At 30.5% G+C, this 23,273-nt stretch overlaps 2 protein-coding genes across 7 annotated transcripts in view; both read left to right on the forward strand.

Moving 5' to 3' along the window:
- Positions 1-8,929, forward strand: part of LOC122628954 (rho GTPase-activating protein 20-like) — a 52,819-nt gene extending 43,890 nt beyond the window's left edge. For 3 of the 4 annotated variants that reach the window (XM_043811876.1, XM_043811878.1, XM_043811879.1), the window contains 7 exons: positions 4,265-4,453; positions 5,007-5,162; positions 5,260-5,477; positions 5,758-5,884; positions 6,119-6,780; positions 7,100-7,398; positions 7,660-8,929. In XM_043811876.1, coding sequence (XP_043667811.1) covers positions 4,265-4,453; positions 5,007-5,162; positions 5,260-5,477; positions 5,758-5,884; positions 6,119-6,780; positions 7,100-7,398; positions 7,660-8,831 — 2,823 coding nt within the window. In that variant the 3' untranslated portion in view covers positions 8,832-8,929. The remainder of the gene's footprint in view (positions 1-4,264; positions 4,454-5,006; positions 5,163-5,259; positions 5,478-5,757; positions 5,885-6,118; positions 6,781-7,099; positions 7,399-7,659) is intronic. The other variant, XM_043811877.1, reaches the window with a different exon arrangement.
- A 2,470-nt stretch (positions 8,930-11,399) lies between these two features.
- On the forward strand, positions 11,400-22,743 carry LOC122628944 (serine/threonine-protein phosphatase 4 regulatory subunit 4-like). Of its 3 annotated transcripts, XM_043811842.1 has the most exons (17): positions 11,400-11,989; positions 12,532-12,782; positions 12,875-12,948; positions 13,047-13,153; positions 13,310-13,539; positions 13,640-13,762; positions 14,339-14,445; positions 14,515-14,706; positions 14,799-14,957; positions 15,050-15,232; positions 15,336-15,782; positions 15,855-15,987; positions 16,099-16,138; positions 16,263-16,342; positions 16,449-16,491; positions 16,894-18,145; positions 20,925-22,743. In XM_043811842.1, the coding sequence occupies exons 1-17, from the start codon at positions 11,910-11,912 to the stop codon at positions 20,946-20,948; spliced, it is 3,525 nt and encodes a 1,174-aa protein (XP_043667777.1). In that variant the 5' UTR covers positions 11,400-11,909; the 3' UTR covers positions 20,949-22,743. The 3 variants fall into 3 exon arrangements, with proteins under 3 accessions (XP_043667777.1, XP_043667776.1, XP_043667778.1); XM_043811841.1 differs by lacking the exon at positions 20,925-22,743 and having other exon boundaries at positions 11,402-11,989; positions 16,894-20,135; XM_043811843.1 differs by lacking the exon at positions 20,925-22,743 and having other exon boundaries at positions 11,404-11,989; positions 17,242-20,135.
- The last annotated feature ends 530 nt before the right edge of the window (positions 22,744-23,273 follow it).

A 23,273-nucleotide genomic window follows, 5' to 3' on the forward strand; every position in this document is an offset into this window, starting at 1 on the left:
CCTGGTAAACTTTATTGCGATCCATAGCTCATTCGTAAAATCTTCATTCGTAACGTCCTCTGTTTGAAATAGGATTAATTTAGTTGGTTGCATGTTCAAAAGTATATCGTAGGTCAATCACTAGGAGAATTAGTGATAATTTATTCGTCCTTCGTCGCAGTAAGATTCCATTGAATCGCGAAGAAAGAGAGAGAAATATTTTATTCTCAATCCCGACATGAGGACAAGTAGTACGATTATAGTCGATGGTTGGTCCAACTTAAAAATAAAAGTACGAAGAAAGAAAATAGAAAGTAATGGTTTAATGGAAGAATATAATGAGAAAAACACTTCGCGTTAAAGATGCAGTACTAATATATAATAAAATAAAAGGAAGTTACCGATTATATGGATATACTCTAAGAGCATATGTATTTACTTATAAAAAATTCATTGACGGTATTTTTTACAACGCAATCTACAAAAAACTTTGTGTAAGTCATTGTGTGAAATATTATCTGTATTTGCCTATCACGTCGCAATATAACTGTATTTCTACGTATTAAAAGTTTCATCAAAATGTTTGCAAAGTATAATTATATTTGCATATAATACAGACCATTTCGATTTACTTTGCGTGTGAAATAATTGAGAGTATGTTAAATCTGTAAATTTTCAGACTTATCTCTATGAATCATTTTTCTAACTTTATAAAACGTAGAACAATTTTTTATTTTATTTTTTCTCTTTTTTATTGTATCCTTTGATCGCACCATCCTCTCGTTCGCAGCAATACTTTGTTTTCTTGGTATGCGTGCATGTGTAAATATTCTTACTATGCAAGAAGGACTGCTCGCTTGTTGCGCAGCATTAATAACGACGCATTGACTTCGTGAAGAGACAAGATCCACCCTTCCGAAGAGAAATGCATACCCTTTTAAAAATTCTTCGTCCTTCACCTTTCGATTAAAGAAAAAATATGACCTCTTCGATTTCATCCGTTCGAATTTATTTACGGAAAGATTATATAATTAACGATGGAAATGATGTGGTAGTAGTATCATAATACTTTTTAACTAAAATCAATTCTTATTGATACTTAGAAAAATATTTATCGAAACTTCACACATCTTCTAGCATTATACATATTGCGGTTATTCTTGATTCGTGAAGCGGAGAAAGTGTGCGAAAAGGGGAGTCAAGAATGGTGCCGGTTAGTAAGAATAGGACAAAAAAGTATTGTGTGTACGTGTATATGTACGGGTCGCGCGATGTTGGAATTACAATGACGATGGGAAAGGAAAACGAGACAAGAAAAAGATCGCTGACTCGTGAGAGAAAAGAAAAAGATGGAAAGAGAATAGATGCGAGAGAAAAGGCATATTCGCGAGCATTGATGTATAATAGCAAACAATAATACCATACAGTGGAAAATTTTCTTTTATGTATATCTGCTAGTTATATCACCCTGATTTGTTAATAAATTAGAAAATTGTTGATAAAAAAAATACTTTATTATACAGCCTAAAAAGAATGATTGTGTGGTGTCACGATCAATATTTCATATTCTCTTTCACGATCCTTTCTTTTGATAATTTTAACTTTTACTTTCGTCGAATCATTCGCATGTGACTTATCGTCATCGATAGGTGATGTTATATTTTTACGTTATATTGTTTATATCGTTTGATAACTGCATCAATTTTTTTACCTGACAATTCTAAATCTGACATTTCGTATTACTATGTTAGAATATATACTATACATTCGAGAAATTTTATAAGCTTATTTAACGATAGTGAGTATGTGTATACAGAAAAGTAAGAAAAAAAAAATTTAATATAATAACGTTAATAAATGTATGGAATTTATTATATTATCCTTACCTAATGATTTCGTCTTTATGTCTATGATCCATTTTGAAAATCATTTAGCAGAATATTTCCGAGCATATTAATCCTTACTTCGAAATGTGAATGAAATAATAATTTATTCTTTCTGAAAGTTTTTTATACAGATGATTGGATATCTTTGTCCACTTGAAAAAGAAATAAATCAGAGACAGAATGATACATGCGTGATGACGTTTAATGATTGTTCGAGTTAATAGTCATAGAACGTGATTCATATTTTCGTAGAAAATAACAGGCCCATCGAAGCGTTTGATTTACCTGTTTAGTCGACGAGAAGCCGGTCTTACGCTCGCATCTAGATATTTAAATAAATAATTAATAAATAAGATAAAACTTAATCGGAAATTCGTAAAAAAAGAAACTACCTCATAAATAATGTAGAATCGCATGACGTGTGTTCAATTCATTCAAAGGAGTTCCAGATTACTAAGGATTAAGGATACGTATCCGATTTCATCGAAAATCATAGGTATTCGAATTAATCAAACATAAATACACGAGTCTATTCGAATAAATAAACCTAAATAGGATTTATGAAATAAATAAGATTTTCTTTATAGTCTGCCATTGTCTTATTTAAATTTGAGATTGAATTAGAAGTTTGAGATCGATCAATTTTGCCATTAGATTTGCGATTGATTATTTATTTTTCTTAATGATCTATGGACTTCTCCGAATATATTAATCTCTTGATAGTCCAAGGTATACGTAATTGGCTTACCGGAAATGTCTTGTTAATGGGACTGTGAATTAATTCAAAACACGTTTAATAATAACAAGAATATTCTGTGCGCGCATGTAATTGTAAGTTTATACACTTTCTATCTACCGCTTTATGATAATTTCGATAAGTAAATCAACTACTCGAGTCAAACGATCGAGTATCGCTCGTCAGAGATAAAAAGAAAGGATAGGTATTTTTATTAATTTATTATTAGTATTATTATTATTATTATTATTAATACTGTATTAAATGTAATATTTGTAGAAAATAACAGTTTATTCGTAAGTCAATGGATTAAAAATCTACAAGGATAAAATAAATATTAATTATACAAAAAAGTTCTCTACGATGTTATTGAGAAACCAATAATTAGGTCAATCATTATTTTATATTGCGTAGGTGCGTAAGTGCCTGCATTTAATATCATTAATGAATTCATAATACCTCGTAAAAGGACGATGAAATATACTCGTAACCTTTAACACAGTAATTTTTATACGAACGAAAGAATGCTTAATCGATAATAAGAAATAGTATCTACTTCAACATGAAGCCGATGTGTACGTAATATAGAATGACATCGAATCAAGATTACTTCGAAATATGCTTTATAAGTCAATATAAAACGACGATTTTTTAATTACTTAGAACGTTATAAATTTGAATTTACGTAAACATTTTTACTTCAACAAAACGTATATATATACATTTTTGATTGAGTTTCTATAACATTTTTGTAAAACGTTTCATACGTACGATACACTTTAAAACGCTTTAGTTGTTACTAGAAAATAAAATAAAAGAATATGCGACGTAAACATATAAAAAAAAAAAGAGAGAGAGAGAGAAAAGAAAAAGATACAAAAAAATCATGAAAAAGAGAAGAACGAGAGTAAAGAAAAGAACGAGTAAGGAATACGCTATTTTATAATAACTTTGTCGTTTTTCGACAAACTTATATCAAGTAATACTTTGAATGAACTTAGAGTACAACTACGAGTAATAGCCTGATCGCAACTGAGAATTAAAACGGTGATTCGACGCAAATTTACATATCTCGTACGTCTCAAGGAAGATAATTATTCCAGTTAGCGAGGCGAGGCAGAATAGGGCGGGGCGGGGTGAAGCACTGAACATGGCCAGTGCAACAAGAAAGAAAGAGAGAGAGAGACACGCATTCCGTGAGATTTCAAAGTAGCGCGTAATCCGGTATGAGACGATTCTCTTTCCCTCTAATCCTAACCAGTTTCGTAGTCGATAGTATACGACAACGCATCCAATCGCGTTTCGAATAATCATTGAATCGCAAAAACTCGTACGGCTTTTAACAAATCTTTCTATTCTTTTCTGTCTCCTTCAAATCATCGCGATATTTTCTTGATTATATCGATAAACAATAAATGATCAATAAACTTGTATCATTTTTATTATTAAATAATAGAACTTAAAATCTCTCTCTCTCTCTCTCTCTCTCTCTCTCTCTCTCTCTCTCTCTCTCTCTCTCTCTCTCTCTCTCTCTCTCTCTCTCTCTCTCTCTCTCTCTCTCTCTCTCTCTCTCTCTCTCTCTAATACGATTTTTTTTCTCTGAAGATTTTTAGAAAGAGAAAGATTTTTTTTTTAAGTATGCAATCATGATTTATGCTCACAGGTCCAAAGGTTAGCTGAATATGAAAGGTATCTCGGACAAGAAGCGAGAAATTTGTCAGAGAACGGAAACGGAACTGTCGGAAGTGGTTCCGTCTTACAACGTGGCCAACTCGAGGGTGACCTTCATCGTATCCAAGAGCTCTTTCCCGGTGACAATTTGCGACTGCATGAACGAGATGTCCTTACCACGGTACTATATAAATTTTCTATCTTAAGAAAAGGCGATAAAGAACGGTATATTTGTAAGACACTTTTTTCAACGCTCACCTTGGAGTTCGTATTCTTTCTTCTTTGCCATTATGTTTGTTTTCACAAAAAAAAAAGAAAGAAGAAGAAAGAAGAAATAAAAGTGATCTACCGTAGGTAAATTCTTTCTAACGTTTTAAGACAAGTTTTATAGATAATCAAGAGAATTAAACCAACAGAGATATTTCAGATACGACGTGTTCGAAGAACTTGAACAAAAAGTGTAGATAATGATCGGTTTAGCTCGTAAAAAATTGAGTAAGTCCATATAAGCGCGTTTCAAAAGAGTCTCTTTTACAAATGAATTCGGTGCGCTCGATAGCTTACCAATGAGTAAAGAAAAGTTTGTACGATGATGGACTCCGTGAAAGATCGTTAAATGTATGCATATACGTGACAGGGAGATCGATGCACAACAAGACGATGTCGGAAGGAGGAAAAAAATGAGAAACGTGCGACTCGAACGACGAATCAAAGTCTCTTTGTTTACTTTACAGAAAATGAAGAGTCTGATTCGTAAGAGGAACGGTACAAATCCAGGCAGATTAACTAGAGTGTTGTCCCAAAAATCTCTAAATGTTTCAAATAATTCACCGCCCTCGAAGTCACCACCTAGAACATTTCTTTTGGAAACACCGGTACAATTTACAACGGTACATATTTGATTTAATATTAATATTCAATCATAAAAATTTTAATGGCGTGTAATAAAAATATTGTGTTCTCCTTTCTCTCCCTTTCCTTTTACAGGGTATGCAATCACAAGAAAGACATCTTTTCCTGTTCTCCGACCTCCTGCTGATCGCGAAAGCACGAAGCGGAGGAAACTTCAAGTTGAAACAATCCGTGAGGATGAGCGAACTCTGGCTCACCGCCGGTCATATAGATGACGTAGCGGAAACGAGCAAATCTCAGGAAACCAGCTTCGTACTTGGCTGGCCAACGACGAACGTCGTGGCTACCTTCATGTAAGTTCAATTTTCGACGCTTCCAAATTGAGAGAAAATATTACTGATTGTTCTGCCATTTCTTTTGATCAGAAACCTTAACTTTTTCTTCCATCCATCTGATACGTTAATAATATTCAAGTGATATTTCAATATTCCAACTTTCGATTAAGTGATCAAATGGCAGATTAAATAAGAATGAAATAAACGTTATAGGCGAGGCAAACGAAAAGAAAATAATAAAAGTAATCGAAATAACGTGGAAGAATCAAAAGAAAGAAAATATCTTTGAATTTTCCAGGACCGCAGCGGCAAGAGATCTTTGGTGGGGTCGTCTTACCGAGCTTGTACGAGAGGAAAGCATGAAGGAACCACCGGATACGAACATTCAAGTCGTGTATCACGACAGCGACACGAACACGGAATACGTAAGTGCTTCATACCGAGATACATGCTCGTACCATCATGGTCCATTCTTCGCACATATTCTCATGGATCTCGTATACATAGGGGACGTACAAATATGATTGTATGCTTTTTAAGGATGAATAACTTTCTTTGGAACGAATGAAATTTATATGAGATATAAAACTGAACGTATTATTTGTAAACCTGCCGTATCTTTTTTTTTTTTCTTTTTTTTTTTTTTATTATTATTTTAGTGTAAAACGATAATGGTTGGATCCGAAATGACGGCGGCAGCTTGTGTGAACTTGGCGACTAGACTGTTGGATCTTCAAGGACCGTTTCAACTTTGGGCCAGAACGTCGTCGGACGAGGCGCCGTATCCTTTGATCGGTCACGAAAGACCGTTCGCCGTGAAAATGTCGAATCTACGACATACCTTATCGGCCGAGGAAGGTTTCGACTTGGAACATTGTAATAAATCTGGTCATGACACTTGTCACTTTATTCTCCGACCTGTATCGAAGTCACCGATAAAGAAGAACAAGTCGAAGATCACGGGTCTGTTGAGAAGATCGCTTTCCTTAAATCCCAGCATTTTCGGTGTCAATTTATCGAGGTTGGACGAAAACGGATTACCAAAGCCCGTCTTGGTCATGCTTCAGCAACTCTTCGCGAAGGGACCATTCACACAAGGTATCTTCCGAAAGTCGGCGAATGTACGAATCGTACGAGAGTTGCGTGACCAAATCGAGTCTACCGGTGATCCGAGTTGTTTGGAAGCCGCACCGATCATAGCTGTGGCAGCTTTATTGAAGGATTTTCTTCGATCTTTACCCGACCCACTTTTAACTTCTCATCTATTTCCTCTTTGGATGGACAGTCTGGAAACACCAAATCCTGTTCACACTATTAAGAAGTGAGTATTAAGCTAAAATTTTCTAGAAGAAATTGTACAAATTGTAGAAGAAACGATATCGCTGCGTAGAAGAGTTTTATAAAGGCAAATTTTATATACTATATATATAATATATTTTATCGATATCAAAAGTAAACGATAACCAAAAAAAAAAAAAGTCGCATCGAACCTATCTAATATCTGCTTTCAAATCAAAATTGAGATCGTCTTCCGCAGTTGTAAGTTTTAATTTAAGAAAAAAGAGTGCGATCTCGTGCGTGAGTATCTATGTGTTTGTGCGTATCTATGATAAAATACATATATATATTTTTTCTTTTAGTACTCTTGATAGGTTGCCTAAAGCGAATTATACGTTGCTCTCGCATTTGATATGCGTGTTGCATCACATAGCTAGGAGGTCGAAACACAATTTGATGTGCGCCAGTAATCTCGGCGTTTGTTGTGGTCCGAGCCTTCTCTGGTCGCCAAATCCTTCGGTAAATCAAGGTAGGGCGATTCCTACGTTGACGGAGATGCTGATTCGTCATTGCGAGGTTCTGTTCGGTGAAGGTGTCACGCAACTTCTCGGTGAGGAACGTAGCGACAGTGGGGCCGAAGAAAGCACGGACAGCCTGCACTGTGAGTTCGCTCACTTTATTCCTTTAGACGTTAAAAAGAAGACTCGTTACCTATCGCATGTTCTTATTTAAAAGTTTAATTCTACCGGAAAATCTTGACTGACTTTGCCGATTTTTCTCTTAACATGTACGTAACCCCGTCATTCCTCATATAATTAATAATATTTATTATTCATTTTACTACTCTGCATTTGTAGTCGCTATTCAATCTACATGTTTGATATTTCCCATTGATTAAAAAGTACGTTCGTTTTCGTTGTAGCAGGTGGGCTTTCTTTGGACAGTCTGGATCTAACGGAACCTCCACGCAAAGATCATATGTCCCTTTCTCGTGATTCGGGCTTGACACTATCCGATTGTCAGCTCTTCATCCCGGAGTCACCAGTCGGTTCGGAAGATTCCGCTGTAAACGCGACGTCATCGAGCTACGACAAGCCTTTGTTGAAAGAAGATAACAAGTCTTATGGAAAAACTTACATCCGTGTTTATAGCGGCTGGGAAGAAAGAATGAATTATGCAGCAAATGGGGGTCACCATCATTCGAATAACGTGGAACATATTTTTAGAGAAGAAAGGAACAACGTGGGTTACCCAAATCCAAACTTTCAACGGCAAGACTGGCTTAGAGCTCAGTTAAAAAGAACGCCGAGATCTAAGCTGGATGAGCACGAACACCGCAAGGAGAGATACGATGAGAAAGACATATACGGTAGAGATTACCTCAGACAAGATTCCATGAAAGAGAATGTAGAAAATTGTAAGGATATTTATAGGACTTCTCAGTTGGACATATCTCGTGAACTTAGAACCGAATACGAAAGAACGTCGCAGCAGGAGATCTGTAAGGAGAGAGTTTCCGATCAGGATCTATCAAGTGACACATCCTTATCGAACGATCGGTATGAATTCAAGAAAGAGCATTTCGGTGAATTTAAAAAAGTCAATTCGGAAATCTATGTAAATCGTGATTCACCGGTGTCGCATAACGGCAGCTACCATTCCAACGGCGATCTCTATGAATTCAAGAAAGTCAAGAGCGAGATTTACGTGAACAAGGAGAGTACTCGTACCGAAAGATACGAGTCGGATAGCAGTATATATGGTAATAGGGAGAGAGTGAACGAACTTTACGGATCATCCCGAGAAAGAAACGATCTTTACTCGTTTAAACAGGCTGAGGCTATCGATTTGTATGGTGATGAAGACGAAGATGAAGAGAGAATTTGGCCGGATACGCCACCACCTTTGCCACCGAGACTCAGGCACTTACCACCGGTTCACATGAATCTTGAGGATAGACACAAGGTTGCCGGTAGATCCAGATCTTTACCACCACCTCCACCCTATCGACCACCACCTCAACCTCGTGCACCGATCACTACCAGGCATATGGGATATGGAAGATCCGTCGTAGATGATGAAAGTTACGTTTGAAAGGGGAATCTCTTGAAAAACTCCTCTTTTGATAAATAATCCGACAGTAAAATTAGTTTTGTTAAAAAATGTTTTTTTCTCTTTCTTTTTTTTCTTTTTTTTTTATTATTATTATCATTATTATTATTATTATTATTATTATCATCGCGTCGATTAAAATTATAGATACAATCATTACAGGCACAGAAAATTTATTTCCTTAGAAGTAAAAAAAGTTAAATAATAAAAACGTATATCCCTCTGTTATTTTATTTCCAATCATACGTGCGTTATATTCGTTTCTTTTCCCCCGATGAATTTTTGAAAGCCTGTAAGATTTACATCTATAATTTTATATACATTCTATGTATCTTACTCTTCACCGTGACTGAAGCTAGTCCAAATCGGGAAACACACGGTAAAAGAGGATATAGTAGATGTAAATTATCCAGTTGCGTTATATTGGATAGATAGGTTGCGCTCTCACTTTTTTTTTCACAAAAGAAATACGATTATATCAAAATTTCACATTTGTGATAAAGAAGTCGAAAACGTTGATATTCCTAGACGAATTTTGACTTTTTGCTTTTTATTATTATTATTATTATTATTATTATTATTATTATTATTATTATTATTATCGATTCAGGGTGCTTCCACAGCCGTAAAAATAATTAGATTAATTGGACATCTATAGACGTAATTACATATAGATATATTATCGGATAAATACAGATTATATTTAGACAAGACTCCCGTCGAAATAATATTTGTAATAATTTTCTTCTTTTTCTTCTTTTTTTCTTCCTTTTTTTATATTATGTAACGAAAGATATTTTCTGTAAGTATGTCATTGACAAGAATAAAGTGATGTCTTCCCATGTACAGATCGCCAATCTTTGTAAGAAACTTTATGATACATCCGACGGATTGTGACTCTGTAATTATTATTTTATCACGTAATCGTATTGCGAAACTTGTAGCTTTCCTTCGTGATATATAATTCTCTTGTAAAATTATCGTGACCAAACGCACAATTCTTATATATATTTCATATTAAAAATGCAATATATCATTCGTATTAAATCGTATCTATTGTTTCGACTCAGGTCTAACGGTTTCTTTTTCTCTCTTTCACTCACTCTCTCTCTCTCTCTCTCTCTCTCTCTCTCTCTCTCTCTCTCTCTCTCTCTCTCTCTCTCTCTCTCTCTCTCTCTCTCTCTCTCTTAAATATTATCACAATTTAACTTTAATAATAAATGCGTTTTAAACGTATTATAATTCATAAAGGAAGACCGTGACCATATTTCTTGTATAATAGTCATAACATCGATAAGTTTCGTTAATTGTAATTATTTTATAAAGTGTAAGATTTATATAGAGACGTAGAATGCTTTATTTTTGGATAAAAGTGTGCGATAATCTTAGCGATATAAAATATAAAATCTCGTCAGAATATTATGTTCAGTAATCCTTACTCTTTGTATATATTCATGTAAACAGTAGAACTCTTTTATAATTACTAAATTTTTAATACGTCTGATGCCCGTAAGGATATGTATACTTATCTAAATTATATACATCAATCTATAAAAGTAAAAATATATTTCGTATTTTATAATTTTAGCGTAAAAAAATTAATTACGTCCCGTTCGATCGATGCTACTCTCGAAATATTGTATAGAAAATTGATAAAGAAAAAAAAGTATAGAGCGAGATATAACCATCGTACGTATAAGCACGAAATGTACGATATTTTACTTTGAGTATCTCTGAATATAGCTTAAATTGACTTTGTTTTACATATCACTTATCATCGTGTTCTATATGTACGTATGTATGTTAAAATAGTTGGTTATTTGGATGAGCAAATTAAGTAAATGGAATGTTAATCTCGTACGTAGTATAAGTATCAGTGAATATGGATCTAGAAGAATTCGCGAGCCTTCAACTGGATAAGCCTTTGCCTGATACAAGGGTACGTATTACTTTTTTCTATGTACATTACTTTGTTAAAAATATTGAATACTTTCTCAAGAATTGTCCCTTTTCTAATTAGGACGAAGAGCAATTAAAAAAACATACTCTAGACGTTAACTTAGAAAAGAAGCCTATAGAAAGGGCGCTTCATCTTCTTACGTAAGTACGTTAGAACGTAACCTTAACTCGAAGGAATTAATATTAATCGATTTTCATTAAGAAAATTCAGATCGATACCAAGTATCAAAAGAAATTTAGCATTATAATACAGTTATTAATGAAATATACAATTTGGTATATCGAATCACGTCTCTCGAATTAATATTTTATAAACGTGGACTAAAAAGCAATAAGAAAGATTTAACTCGTAAAAGATATTCATTTATCTCGCGTAGATAAACCAGACGCAACGAAGACGAACCTTCGTAAGATCGTATAAATCGCGCTTCCTCGAAGGATTGCACAAGGTTAATAGTTTTGATGTGCAAGCATTCGTATCTGCGTATCGGAGATATTTAATAAAATTTCAAACGAATTCGATTAACCGCGTATTATAACGTTAATATTGACTTTTATCGATATAGCACACTGGAACTTCGATCGAAATAATTATCGATGAAAAGGATGAATTAAAATTAGAAATGAAAATTTCTTGAAAGAGGAAAAGAAAAAGAAATCGATAGGATTGTAAGAAACAGTTTAATCGAGTAATAGTCGTTGTTTCTTATTACGTAAGTTCCTCTCCCACTTATTGTTAGGAGGAATCTGTCACATCATTTACTACATATGATTATCTACGCAGTACGACTTCGATAACGTTCGGTTACGTTCGACTTTTCTCGTGAATCGGCGCTACAGAAGTGTCTGATACGACGAAAGAGAAGGCAGTGCGGCTCGCGAGTCACGACGGCCGAATACTACACAGTGCTGTTTATATTGTTCTAAGAGTGGGTGTTAGTTGTTTTTTCGTTCATTCATTCGTTCGTTCGTTCGTTCGTTCGTTCGTTCGTTCGTGCGTTCGTTCGTTCGTGCATTCGTTCATTCGTTCGTTTGTTCGCTCGCTTGCTTATTCGTTTCATACCATTCTTTTCTTATTTGATTTACGGAGAACGCAACATCATGAGAAAGGAACGCTGCATTTTCCTTTCTTATGGACTGGACGAAGAAGATGATATTCTAAATGAGAGCACATCCGATCCGTAAGTACCTGCACGACACACTTTCCATCCTCAAAACTTATGCCTTCCGTTGATCGATGATAGCTGTTTGTATCTTCGTCCATTTCCTCTTTCCTGTTTTTTCCCGCTACATGATTCTAAAAATATATACAGCATCGTTCAAGGAGCGCGCAGTCCTGTCGTCTAAGCGTCTCTAATTATATTCCTTTAAAGAAATGTACTTTAAGGAAACAGTATCCTATGTACGTAAATAGTACAAGTACAATCGAAACTTCCCCTTCCTTTTCCCGTTGATCGAAGACATTGACAATGATGATACTGATGAATATTCTCTTTTGTTTTGACATGCCTTAAATACGCAAATTCTAGTTGTACTGTAAGATTTGTGCGATAATGAGATTATTTTTAACATTTTCTTTTTTTTTCTTTTTTTTTTTTTTTTTTTTTTTTTTTTTTTTTTTTTATTTGTGCATTCTATATACTTAAACATAATATTTTTTGTACATAGTTTTTTTTCAACAATTTATTTTCAAAAATTTACCAATTGTTTTCTTTTTTTGCAGGAAAGGAGAAGAAATCCAAAAGCTTAGCGTTATACAAAATTTACCAAATCTTTTAGCTACAGACGCGCAATTATGTATGTCAAGAGTAGTTCCCAAAATGCAACAAACTCTCCCTACTGCTTCTACAGAATTTCATATTGCTGCTTCGTCGACATTCAAAACTATATTAGAACGAAAGCTTATCAGCCATACTATCTTTAGTCAAACATTCCTACAAAGTATATTGAACTCGCTTGAAAGTCGTGATCCAGGTATAATAATTTCCTTTATCAAACAGAGATTTATATCGGATCTGATGTACCTTGGTAAAAATTAATATGATACTTGTATTGTTTGTTCAAAGTGATCTGTCATGCATGGCTGGAGACATTATTGGATGTGATAGAGTTAATGCCAATAGAAGTCATAAAATCACAGGTTTATATATATTTTAACATGACTCATTCCTGTATTATTATTTTTATCTATGAAACAACAACAACAATAATAATAAAAAAATTTATATCCATATACAGATTCTTCCAATGGCTATAAGTAAAGGACAACTGTCACAACCAATTTACTGTAGGATGATGTGCAGCAGAATATTAGGAAAAATTTGTACAAGATTTAGTTCCGATATGTAAGTATTTTTTATTAGTACTTTGTTTTACATAAATCTTTATCTATACAAGCAATGTTATAATAAAAGTTGTATTTGCTGTATAGAAAAGATAAGAGAATTATTAATTATATTTGTAAATATCTTGTTCTATTCTTGCTAAAACATTGTTGTTAGGATATATAAAGAAGTCCTACCAACAGTACAGTCCCTTTGTCAAGATGTGAATAGTGAAGTACGAGCTAGTATTTGTTTGCAACTACGTTTTGTTGCTGAGGGTCTTGGTACTGAGTCTTTAAAATCTGCTCTGCTACCATCTCTTGTAGAATTAGCAAGGGATGAGGAAAGCAACGTACGGTACTCATCTGTGCAGACAATAGTATACTTGCTACCTCATTTTCAAGATGGTAAGATATGCGATATTACGTGACTCGATATTTCGATGATATGCCTTATAAAATTTCTTTAAGTTTGAATTATGATTATATGGAAATTCGTTATTTACAGATACAATAAAAACCATCATATCTCCACTTATCAAAAAATTGTGTGAAAGTGCTAGTAAATTAGAAGATAATGTGATATGTATAATTGCTCAAGAATTTGGAAAGCTTGTTCTTGGTTTAGAAAGTAAGAAATTATTGTTTATTTTATATTCAACAATTCTTGTCAGGTGTTGAAAAAAGATATAGGTCTAATATTATGATAAAATATATATAGAGAATGCTGCAGATCCATTAAAAAATTTATATAAAAAGTTTAATTGATCTTTAAATCATTTTCAAAAAAAAAATATATAAAAAAATTTATCTTAATTTCCATTAGATTTTATATAAAAAATGATGAAGGAAAGTTCTTATTCTTTTCCTCATATTTATTATAGTTTAGCCATTATTTTTCACCACTTATTTCAAAACTTATATGAGGCAATAATTAAAGTGTTTTAGGAATAAGTGACCAAACTTAAAAAACATATTTTATGTATTATAAAGTACAATGATTCCAATTTTAAGCAAAAACTAATTCACTATCACTACATTTTATTGCGAATAAAAAATATTTATAATTTGGAAAGAAAATTTTTCTGAATCTATTTTTTCATTTTTAAAGAATATAAAACATGTTTTTAATCTTGGATCTTTTTCTGAAACATTGTGTATAAGAGACTCAAATCTTATCATATTCTATAAAATATTATAATTTTAGAGTACCTATCAGCTGTAGAAAAATCATGGTTCTTGAAGTATTTTCAACAACTTGCACAGATGGGTATTCCGACTATGAGGAAACAAATTAAACCAGACCTTCCTTTAGTAAGTACAGAATATTCAAATTTATCAATAATGAATATGTCAAACTGAAATTTAAAATATAATTTTTAGCTTGATAATAATTCTGTTGATTATGAAAGATGTTTGGAATGTCGACGATGTTGCGCATTTAATCTACCTGCTATGTTCATCTTTACATCAGCTTCTACAGAAGACGTGGATTCTTTACTTTCCACTCTTAGTGCTTTAACCAATGATTCTTATTATATAATTAGAAAAACAGTTGCAGGTGGAATCCACGAAGTGAGTAATACAACGTAAATTTTCAAAATGAAAATGGATGTATATTATAATAGATAGTTTTTTTTAATTTGTTTAAATAATATAAAAATTAGGTTGCAAAAATATTAGGAATGAAAAGTGGCAAAATCAAAGCTGATTTCGTAAAATTGCTAAAAGACGATCCTGAGGAAGTATTACAAAAATTAGTTCCAAACATATCATCAACACTTGAATCTTTAGTTCAAAGTCAAATTATTGGAACAGATAAAGTGGTAAAAATAATTTGATAATTACTGAAATTAAATATAATAAATCTGAAATATACTAATGTTCGATTAAATTCATAAATTATTACTTGACACAGGATTCTACCTTAATGGAAATAGGCAGAGCTTTGTTGAAATGCGAAGCAGAAATTGCAGCCACAAATAATTGGAGACTGGCTTCTACTATGCATGCACAACTTGAAATATTACCCAAATGTTTTCCCAGTGACTTTATATTTTCTTATTTTGTACCAATGAGTTCATCTAGAATCTTGCTTGCAGTGAGTAGAAAATAATTATTGAGCATCTCTTTTATATCATTATATATTAAAAATTATATAAATATTCAAATAAAAATGCTTTACGATTTTCTATAAATTTTAGAGGCCATTACCAGTACGTCTTGCCGCTGGAAAATTGCTTCTTGTCTTTCTACGGTACAATACTAAGCTTATCCAAAGAGCAGAACTTCGAAACAAAATCAATGTTGAATTAGCTAATAATCCCGATTGTTATGTGAGAATGATGTTCGTCCGTATGATGGTAGAAGCATTGACCATGTATTCTTCTACTTATTTTAAAGAACACTTTTTTACTATGTTATTAAATCTTACTGAGGATTCTGTAGCTAACATCAGATTAAAAGTAGTGTCTTTATTACCCATTTTAAAGAGTCAACTTTGGATACCTACAGATAAAAAATTATTGACAGCATTAGAAACAAGAGTCAGACATTTAATGAACACTGAAAAGGATAAAGATGTAATAGCTACGTTAACGAGCGTTATTCAGAAGTTAGAACAAACGGATGTTAAATATGAGAGGCAGAATGTAAGTTATTTGTACAATTGAATTAGCATTAAAATAGAAACTGATTTCATAATAATAGATGTTTGATTGTAGACTTCAAGTAAAATAACTAAGCAAGATTTAGAAGATGCTAGAAAATTAGAGGAAGAAAAAAAGCTATTAAGTTTGAGCTCTGGAAAGACAGCTGTTTCTACTGGAGCAACTTCGAAAAAAATTATCAGTCCTCGTAAGTTTATTGTATTAAAATAAAACCTAAAATTATTTAAAAAATCAAATTATTTATTATCTATATTAAACAAATTATTTTTTATGTATATTAATTATGTATATTAAATAGCTGTACGAGGACGAGTAGTAGAAGGAACAACAAAGACATTGTAAGTTAAGCTTTTTACAATGATTAAAATTGTATTTATTTTATTAAATGTTATTTATAATTATTTTACTATACTTTATCACATTCTATCCTTTCATTGATATTATTTACATAATATGTTTCAGAGCACAATCTCGACCGAAAGTAGAACAGTCTCCGCAATCGGCTAAAGCACATAATATAACTAAGTCGCCACCTGTGAAACGTAAGTTTAATTATTTTCTATTCTTATAATTACTTGAATAAATTATATATTTCTATAGATGACCGTTTTCTTTTCTTTTTTTTTTTTTTTTTTTTTTTTCTTGTAGATATTACAACTCCACGGCATACACCAGAAACTTTAAAAAGCAGGTAAATACGTTTCTACATTTACTTCTTTATCTTTTTCTATATCCAGTGCTTTGTTTTTATAAGATTGATATGTAAATTACTGATATAACAGCTTTTTTGCTTCAAACAAATATATAAAATTAATATACAGTGATATATATTCAATTAGTAATCTTATAAAAATAATTAGGACAGATATTTTACAAAAAGAATTAAAACGTATACGTACGTACTTATTATTAAATAACAGGCTTTTTGCATGCTACACAAACTACTGTATCTATTCTTTTTCGAACTACGTTTTTTCATATATTTGTCATTAATATATAATTGATACATCTTTTATATTAAGACTTATATATATTCAGCATTATTCAATTAAGTTAAAACAAGATCTATATGCTAGCATTCGTGTGCTTCTAGTATTTCTAGCAACAACTTAACAAGAGATTGGTCTAACAAAATGCACCTGATACAGTATCTGGAAAGAATGGGTCAATCCTCTTCAACCATTAATGTATCCTCTTTATTTAGATGGCCACATTTGTGTGATCTTGAACATAAGGGATTCGCATCTCATTATTGTACATGTTACAATATAGATCCGCAACACTTATATCCTAGAAGTGAACTAAAGCAAGATATTCTAAAAAGTATCCTAACAACAGATCCTTACTCACAAAAAGCTTCTACTAACATTGTTGTCAGTGATAAAACCCCAGTCATTGCAAACTTTCCTATGAATTATAACAACTCTTGTTGGGCTTCTAGTTCTGTGCATGAGATACCTGTAACGCTGTCAGACAACGAGTTCCTAGTGGATGCAGGTATTAGAATACCAAAACTTTCTTCACCCAAAAATACACCAAAGTGTCCAGTGGAAAACTTAAAAGTAGCCATTACAAGAATGAAAAGAGACTCTGATGCGGAGCAATCTTGGAGAAGCACTGCGAGTTATAAAGGAGTAGAACCTAAAAGACATTCTTCCATCGAATATGAGGACCATACCAAACCAATCGCAAATACGACTGATCAATTGAAAACTATACGTTCTATGGATTATGAAGAAGGTTTAAGACATCGGAATATGTTAAAGGAAAATTCGAATGAGCAATTAATCGTTAATTCAGAATCGAGAACTGAAAGGTATTCGGTATTCCGTCGTAAATTAAAATTTGGATTTGATGCGAATCAAGGAAGATCTATAGACGACAAAGCGAAGAGAAATTCGTTAATATTATACAAAGATAAAACAAAAATTACCCAACCCAAATGTGGAATAGAAAGTCTTAAACGACATTCTATGAATTCTGGTTTGAAACACCCAGACTATTCTAAGGATTCTAAACAAAAGTTCAAACGACATAGTTTAGATATGACAGATTATTTTGGTCGAAATTTAAGACGATATTCAACTTTGGATGTAAATCATAATCAAGGAGTTAGTAAAATTCCCCTAAGAGGTATTGTAGTATCAGGTAGTAAAACGGCACCAACTACTAGAGCTTCCAGTCCTGTTTCTTTAGGATCTGTAATCAGATTTAATAGTGAAGAGATTGAAGATGTCCCAAGTTCTACTACCGAAAGGCATTTAACGAGAAGTTTGAGTAATGAACAACTCAATAAAATACGTCGTATACTTGTATTTTCACGTAATACACCAGTTAATACAACCGTAAGTCCAAGAACTAGAGATAGTAAATTACCTGTACGTTTACTGAAGAAAAAAATTTGAAAAATATTGCGCAATTGGGGCCCTCAAATGCATTTGATATAATACACACAAATTTCTACGTACTGATCCAATTTTCATAAAAATATTGAATCAAAATAAGTATTTAAATAAGATGTGATTCATACTAAATTGCATTTCAAGGAAAAATTATTTTAACGTAATAATTTTGTGCAAATTCTATAGGCATCAATATTTATTTTATAACGAATGCATACATCTATTGCAGTGCTAATTTTTATAAATCGTATAACGATTTATTAAAAGAAAAAAAAAAAAAAAAAAAAAAAAGAGAACAAAAATGTACATATCCAATATGTATTATTTTTCATTATTTCTGGTAATTATTGATGATAGGCATACGTACTCGCGCCTAGAGACAAATTTATACTTAGAAAATAGAATGAGAAAATATTTCTGCAAATAATAGTATACTTATAAAATTCAGCATAATGCTTTCATAAGCAGGAGAATCTTTTTAAGCATTTTATATTAACATGCTTGTTACTTACTCGTTATTTAAATTTTTTCGATATTGTGTATTTTTATGATATTTATCATTGAGTTTTATTATTATTTTGTTTGTGTCTCTTTGACAAAGCGACATAATTTATAAAATTATTATAATTATTTAATTGAAAGTGAATAATTTAATATTAAATATCTTTTTTTACAATGATAATGAAAAATATTTCATTTTTTAAACTTGATTTACAATAATGTTTCGCATTTTAACATATGAGCATATTATTTATCTTTTATTCTTCAAAGTACTTATTTTTAATAATTACATTGCTTTCTAATTTTAACAAAACTAATATAAGATTATTCTTCATAAATAGTAGTTTTTATAATACTGTTAAAAATATGCTATCATTTAACAAATAGAAATTGAGATGCCTGCTTGTGTTGTAAGACTATATGTTAAGTTTAATGATTGAAAAATTTAATGAAAAAGGGGCAATTGTTTTTGAATATATTAATAACAGCATGATAAACTTATAATTCTTAGAAGTTATAAATTATATTTATTAATAAAAAAGACCTTATATTAAGGAAAAAAAAACTAAGAAGAAATAAATAATGGAAAGTAGGATTACAGTATTGTAAATGCTAGTACTAATCTAGTCCATATAGATATAAAAAAGAAGAATATATAATTTTGATAATATTCTTCAAATAGGATTTTATTTGTTTATTTCTCATGCTGTATATATATAGTAAGTTATAGTAGTGCATAACAAATGTTTCACTTTGCAAAGAGATCCTATGCAGTACCAATATTTTAGATTTTACGTAGGGCTTTCACGAAAGATCTGGCCTCTGTAATAATACGCTTATAGAAAACATTAGCAGAATTACACATATTACTGCTTAATAATATATACATTACTTTAATATTAAATATAATCATAGTATTGAATCATTTCAAACTAGTTTGAAGAGTAGATTGGATTTTACATTCTCCTTATAAAAATATATTCACTATATGATTTATAATCTTATTGGAGCTAATATATTTGCAGATATATGTGAAATGGATTTCTATTATAAAAATTTCTAGTTTTTTCATTTCCAATAGTGTGTTAAAATAATACTAAGGGAAATATTCAAGTCACGAGTCGATTACAATATTGTGTCTTAAATTAAATACTTTTAGATATTAAAAGTCTTAATCTATAAAAAATTCATTGTTACGAGTAGCTACATACAAAAACTCGTGGAGATTATAATATTCAAAGATTCTATATGAAGATATATACGAAAAATATGCTCAATTACTCACTTATTTATATAGAGCTTGTAGATCATTTCTTTGTAAAAACTGTAAGAGCCTCAAAACCAAAGAAATAATTAATATTTCAATACACTAATGTACAAAACTGTAAAATTATTTACATTATTGTAGTCATAATATATATGCGTCAGGATTGCGTACGCGTGTATTTATGTATGTATATTGTAGATCTATTAGATCTATTTTAGATATATTTAAGCTTTTAAAAAGGCAAGTCAGTTTGCTAAATTAATTATATAAGAAAATGTATAATATATTATTATGACGATATATATATATTAAAATTTCTTCATTCAGAAGACATATATACACATATAAGTCCCCGAAATGAAGAAATTTTATTTTCAATATCTGTTTAAGCTTAGATAAAAGTATTAAGTAAACAGAAGTTGAAATTTAGCAGCTTAAAATAGATATTGTGTGCCGTTTTTAAATAACAAATATACCTCTCTCCAGGAGCAGGATCGCGAAGAAACAGAAAGCAAAATTATTTGTTCTAGTTAATAGAATTAAAGTGCAATATACGATTAAAAAAAATAATGTTAATCATAATAGTAAATTTAGTAAAAAATAGTAAAGAGAAAGTAAGTTTTTGAGTATAAAAAATTTGTAATGAGCACAGAATTATTTATATTATACATATAACTGCTTAAATGCAAATCATGGCTATTTTTGAGAAAAGAGTATATGCATTAGATTAGATATAACATACTTATAGGTATAAAAAAAATCATTTTTATTTGCTTTATCAATGTATTATGATATAATAACAAAATATTCATCCTATGAAGATTTTATAAACTTTATTATAATTTTTCTATTTATTATAATTTTTTAAGGCGATGTAATGAAATACTTTATTAATTTAAAAAAAAAATATTAAAATCTAATATAGAAAATTGATAAAATTAAATATGTAATTAGGAGCTACAATGTGGTGGATGTTGATGATTCGAAGAAACACAAGTTAACTTGATGGAAGATTACGCTTGAATCATGAAAGGATCAAAATATATAATGCAATTATGTCTTTATCAATCTTGCTTAAAATACTGCTATTTATTTTTGTACAGATTTATCATATGTAATGACTTTGTGCCAGAGAAAAATATCTAGTATATGTATGAAAAATCAAGTTGAAACATAGCATAGAAATGAGCTTGTGCAGATATATATAGTACTTGTGTAAATGGATGCATAGGACATTTTGTTTTTTACTTTTTACAACTTTAAAGGCATACTTATACATTTTACTTACTTTAAAACTTTCAGAAACAAAATTCTTTCATAAGCAGAAAAATGTGTCTATTACTTAATATTATTTTAAAATTGATAAAAGATAAAACTGATAAGAGATTATTATTACGAAAAAATTATTATATAAAACTATTATTACATTTTGTAAATTTTGAATTATTCTTTTCTCGAAAAACGATGTTATATGCATCCATCTCTCAATTACTTCATTTCATCGTAAATATTTATATATTATTATTTTCTTTTGTTAGAAAATATTTTTTAAAACCATTACATATAATGATTAGCTATTCTCTCGTTCTTATAAAATGATTTATTTTGAGAATTTGCTCTGTATTAGAAAAAAGAGAATCTGTGATCATATAAAATTATTTAAAAAAAAGGAATAATGAAGTTATGTTAACAAAAATGTAATAAATAGAGAATTCGTTAAAAAATATTTTTATTATTCATACTACCGCTAATATATAAAAAATAATAAATAATTGAAACTGTATTTTTGTGAACTAGATCCATCTATAATAAAAATATAGTTAAACGTGATAATTTCAACAAGATATTTAAAAAAATAGAAAATGAATTTCTAGATAATTTGTACCATCAATATTACAAATATTACAACAAAGTTGATTGTAGTATTTCATATATTATCACTGAAAATGAATCGACTTTTATCAAATATTTAAGATTAACGTAGCATTTACTTTAAAACGCATTCTTTGCAAATGTACATTCATACTGTTATAAATGTCTTGTCAATAATATATACGAAAGTGTTTTATTTTCTTTATATTTATTATAACTAGCTTTATGTTTTATATATTTCTTTTAAGTCGTTTCAAAGTTACGACTTAAGTGAAATTATAACGATAAATGAGTATTGAAGATACAATACACACAAATATTTTTCATATATCTTTATTTCAGCTACTATCTATTTTTTTTTCGGTAACTTCATCTACTACAAATCGTATGCGTTTAAATTATTTGTTGCACTATAATGATTTGATTTATTTTTTTCTATACTTAATTATAAAAATTTAAGATAATGATATAATTTTATTATCAGAATGAAATTCTACTATGTAGCCGTGTAGCTTGGTACATAAGCTCCATTAATTACACTTATTTCTACAAATTTACTTATTTCTATAATTTTAGAAAATAATTGAATGACAATAAAACTTATGTTTTATAAATAAAGATATTCTTTTGTTTCTGTAATGAAGTCTTGACACGTTTCAAGATTTATATGCTATTATTTTTAAATCTGTTATGGTTGAAAAAAAGATAACAATTTCCTTCGAAAAATGTTTTCATATTACTTCTCAGGATTTATCACATTGATATAAAAATTATATAAGTATTATTTCGTTTGAATATCGTTGATATCTAAATGGTCAGCTTTGTGTAAAAGCTCTATTTGTTGGACTTTTGTTGTATAGATATAGTAAATAAATTATATTTGATATTAAATTATCAAAAACAAGGACTTTCTTTTTTGGTACTTGTAAATACATTATTAATTGGACTTAAACACACGAGATATTTCGATTAGAATTTCTATAAGTATGACGAAACAATCACATTATTGTATAAAATCAATCGATAAAAGATTTGTTAAAAAGTTCAAATTTACCATAATAGCATTATATCGAAATAGATAATTTAAAATCAATCTAGCATTATATATAATTCTTAAACCAGTGTTATTTATTTATAATATATATATATATATATATATATATATATATATATATATATATAGTGTATATATGTATGTATATATACACACACACACACATGTATCTACCTGAGTTATCTTGATTACATGTACGACAATAGATGGCTTATTTCTTCCTTTGCATATCTAAATGTAATTGAAAATCTAAAAAAAGGAATTTTTGAATTTCCTGATTTTATAGACTTTCTATGATAATAAATCATAAATGAAGTAGGATTACAATAAATATATTATAAAAATGTTCGGAAAGTTCGGATTTTGATACAACGGTA

The sequence above is a fragment of the Vespula pensylvanica genome, chromosome 4 (assembly GCF_014466175.1).
Source record: "Vespula pensylvanica isolate Volc-1 chromosome 4, ASM1446617v1, whole genome shotgun sequence".
Taxonomy (NCBI): Eukaryota; Metazoa; Arthropoda; class Insecta; order Hymenoptera; family Vespidae; genus Vespula; species Vespula pensylvanica.

Bases quoted from the DNA above. Each gene is read 5' to 3' on its own strand.
- LOC122628944 (XM_043811841.1), top strand. From the start codon at position 11,910: ATGAGAAAGGAACGCTGCATTTTCCTTTCTTATGGACTGGACGAAGAA. The intron at 12,783-12,874 runs GTATAATAATTT...GTTTGTTCAAAG, and splicing joins GCTTGAAAGTCGTGATCCAG to TGATCTGTCATGCATGGCTG. The intron at 15,233-15,335 runs GTGAGTAGAAAA...TATAAATTTTAG, and splicing joins CATCTAGAATCTTGCTTGCA to AGGCCATTACCAGTACGTCT.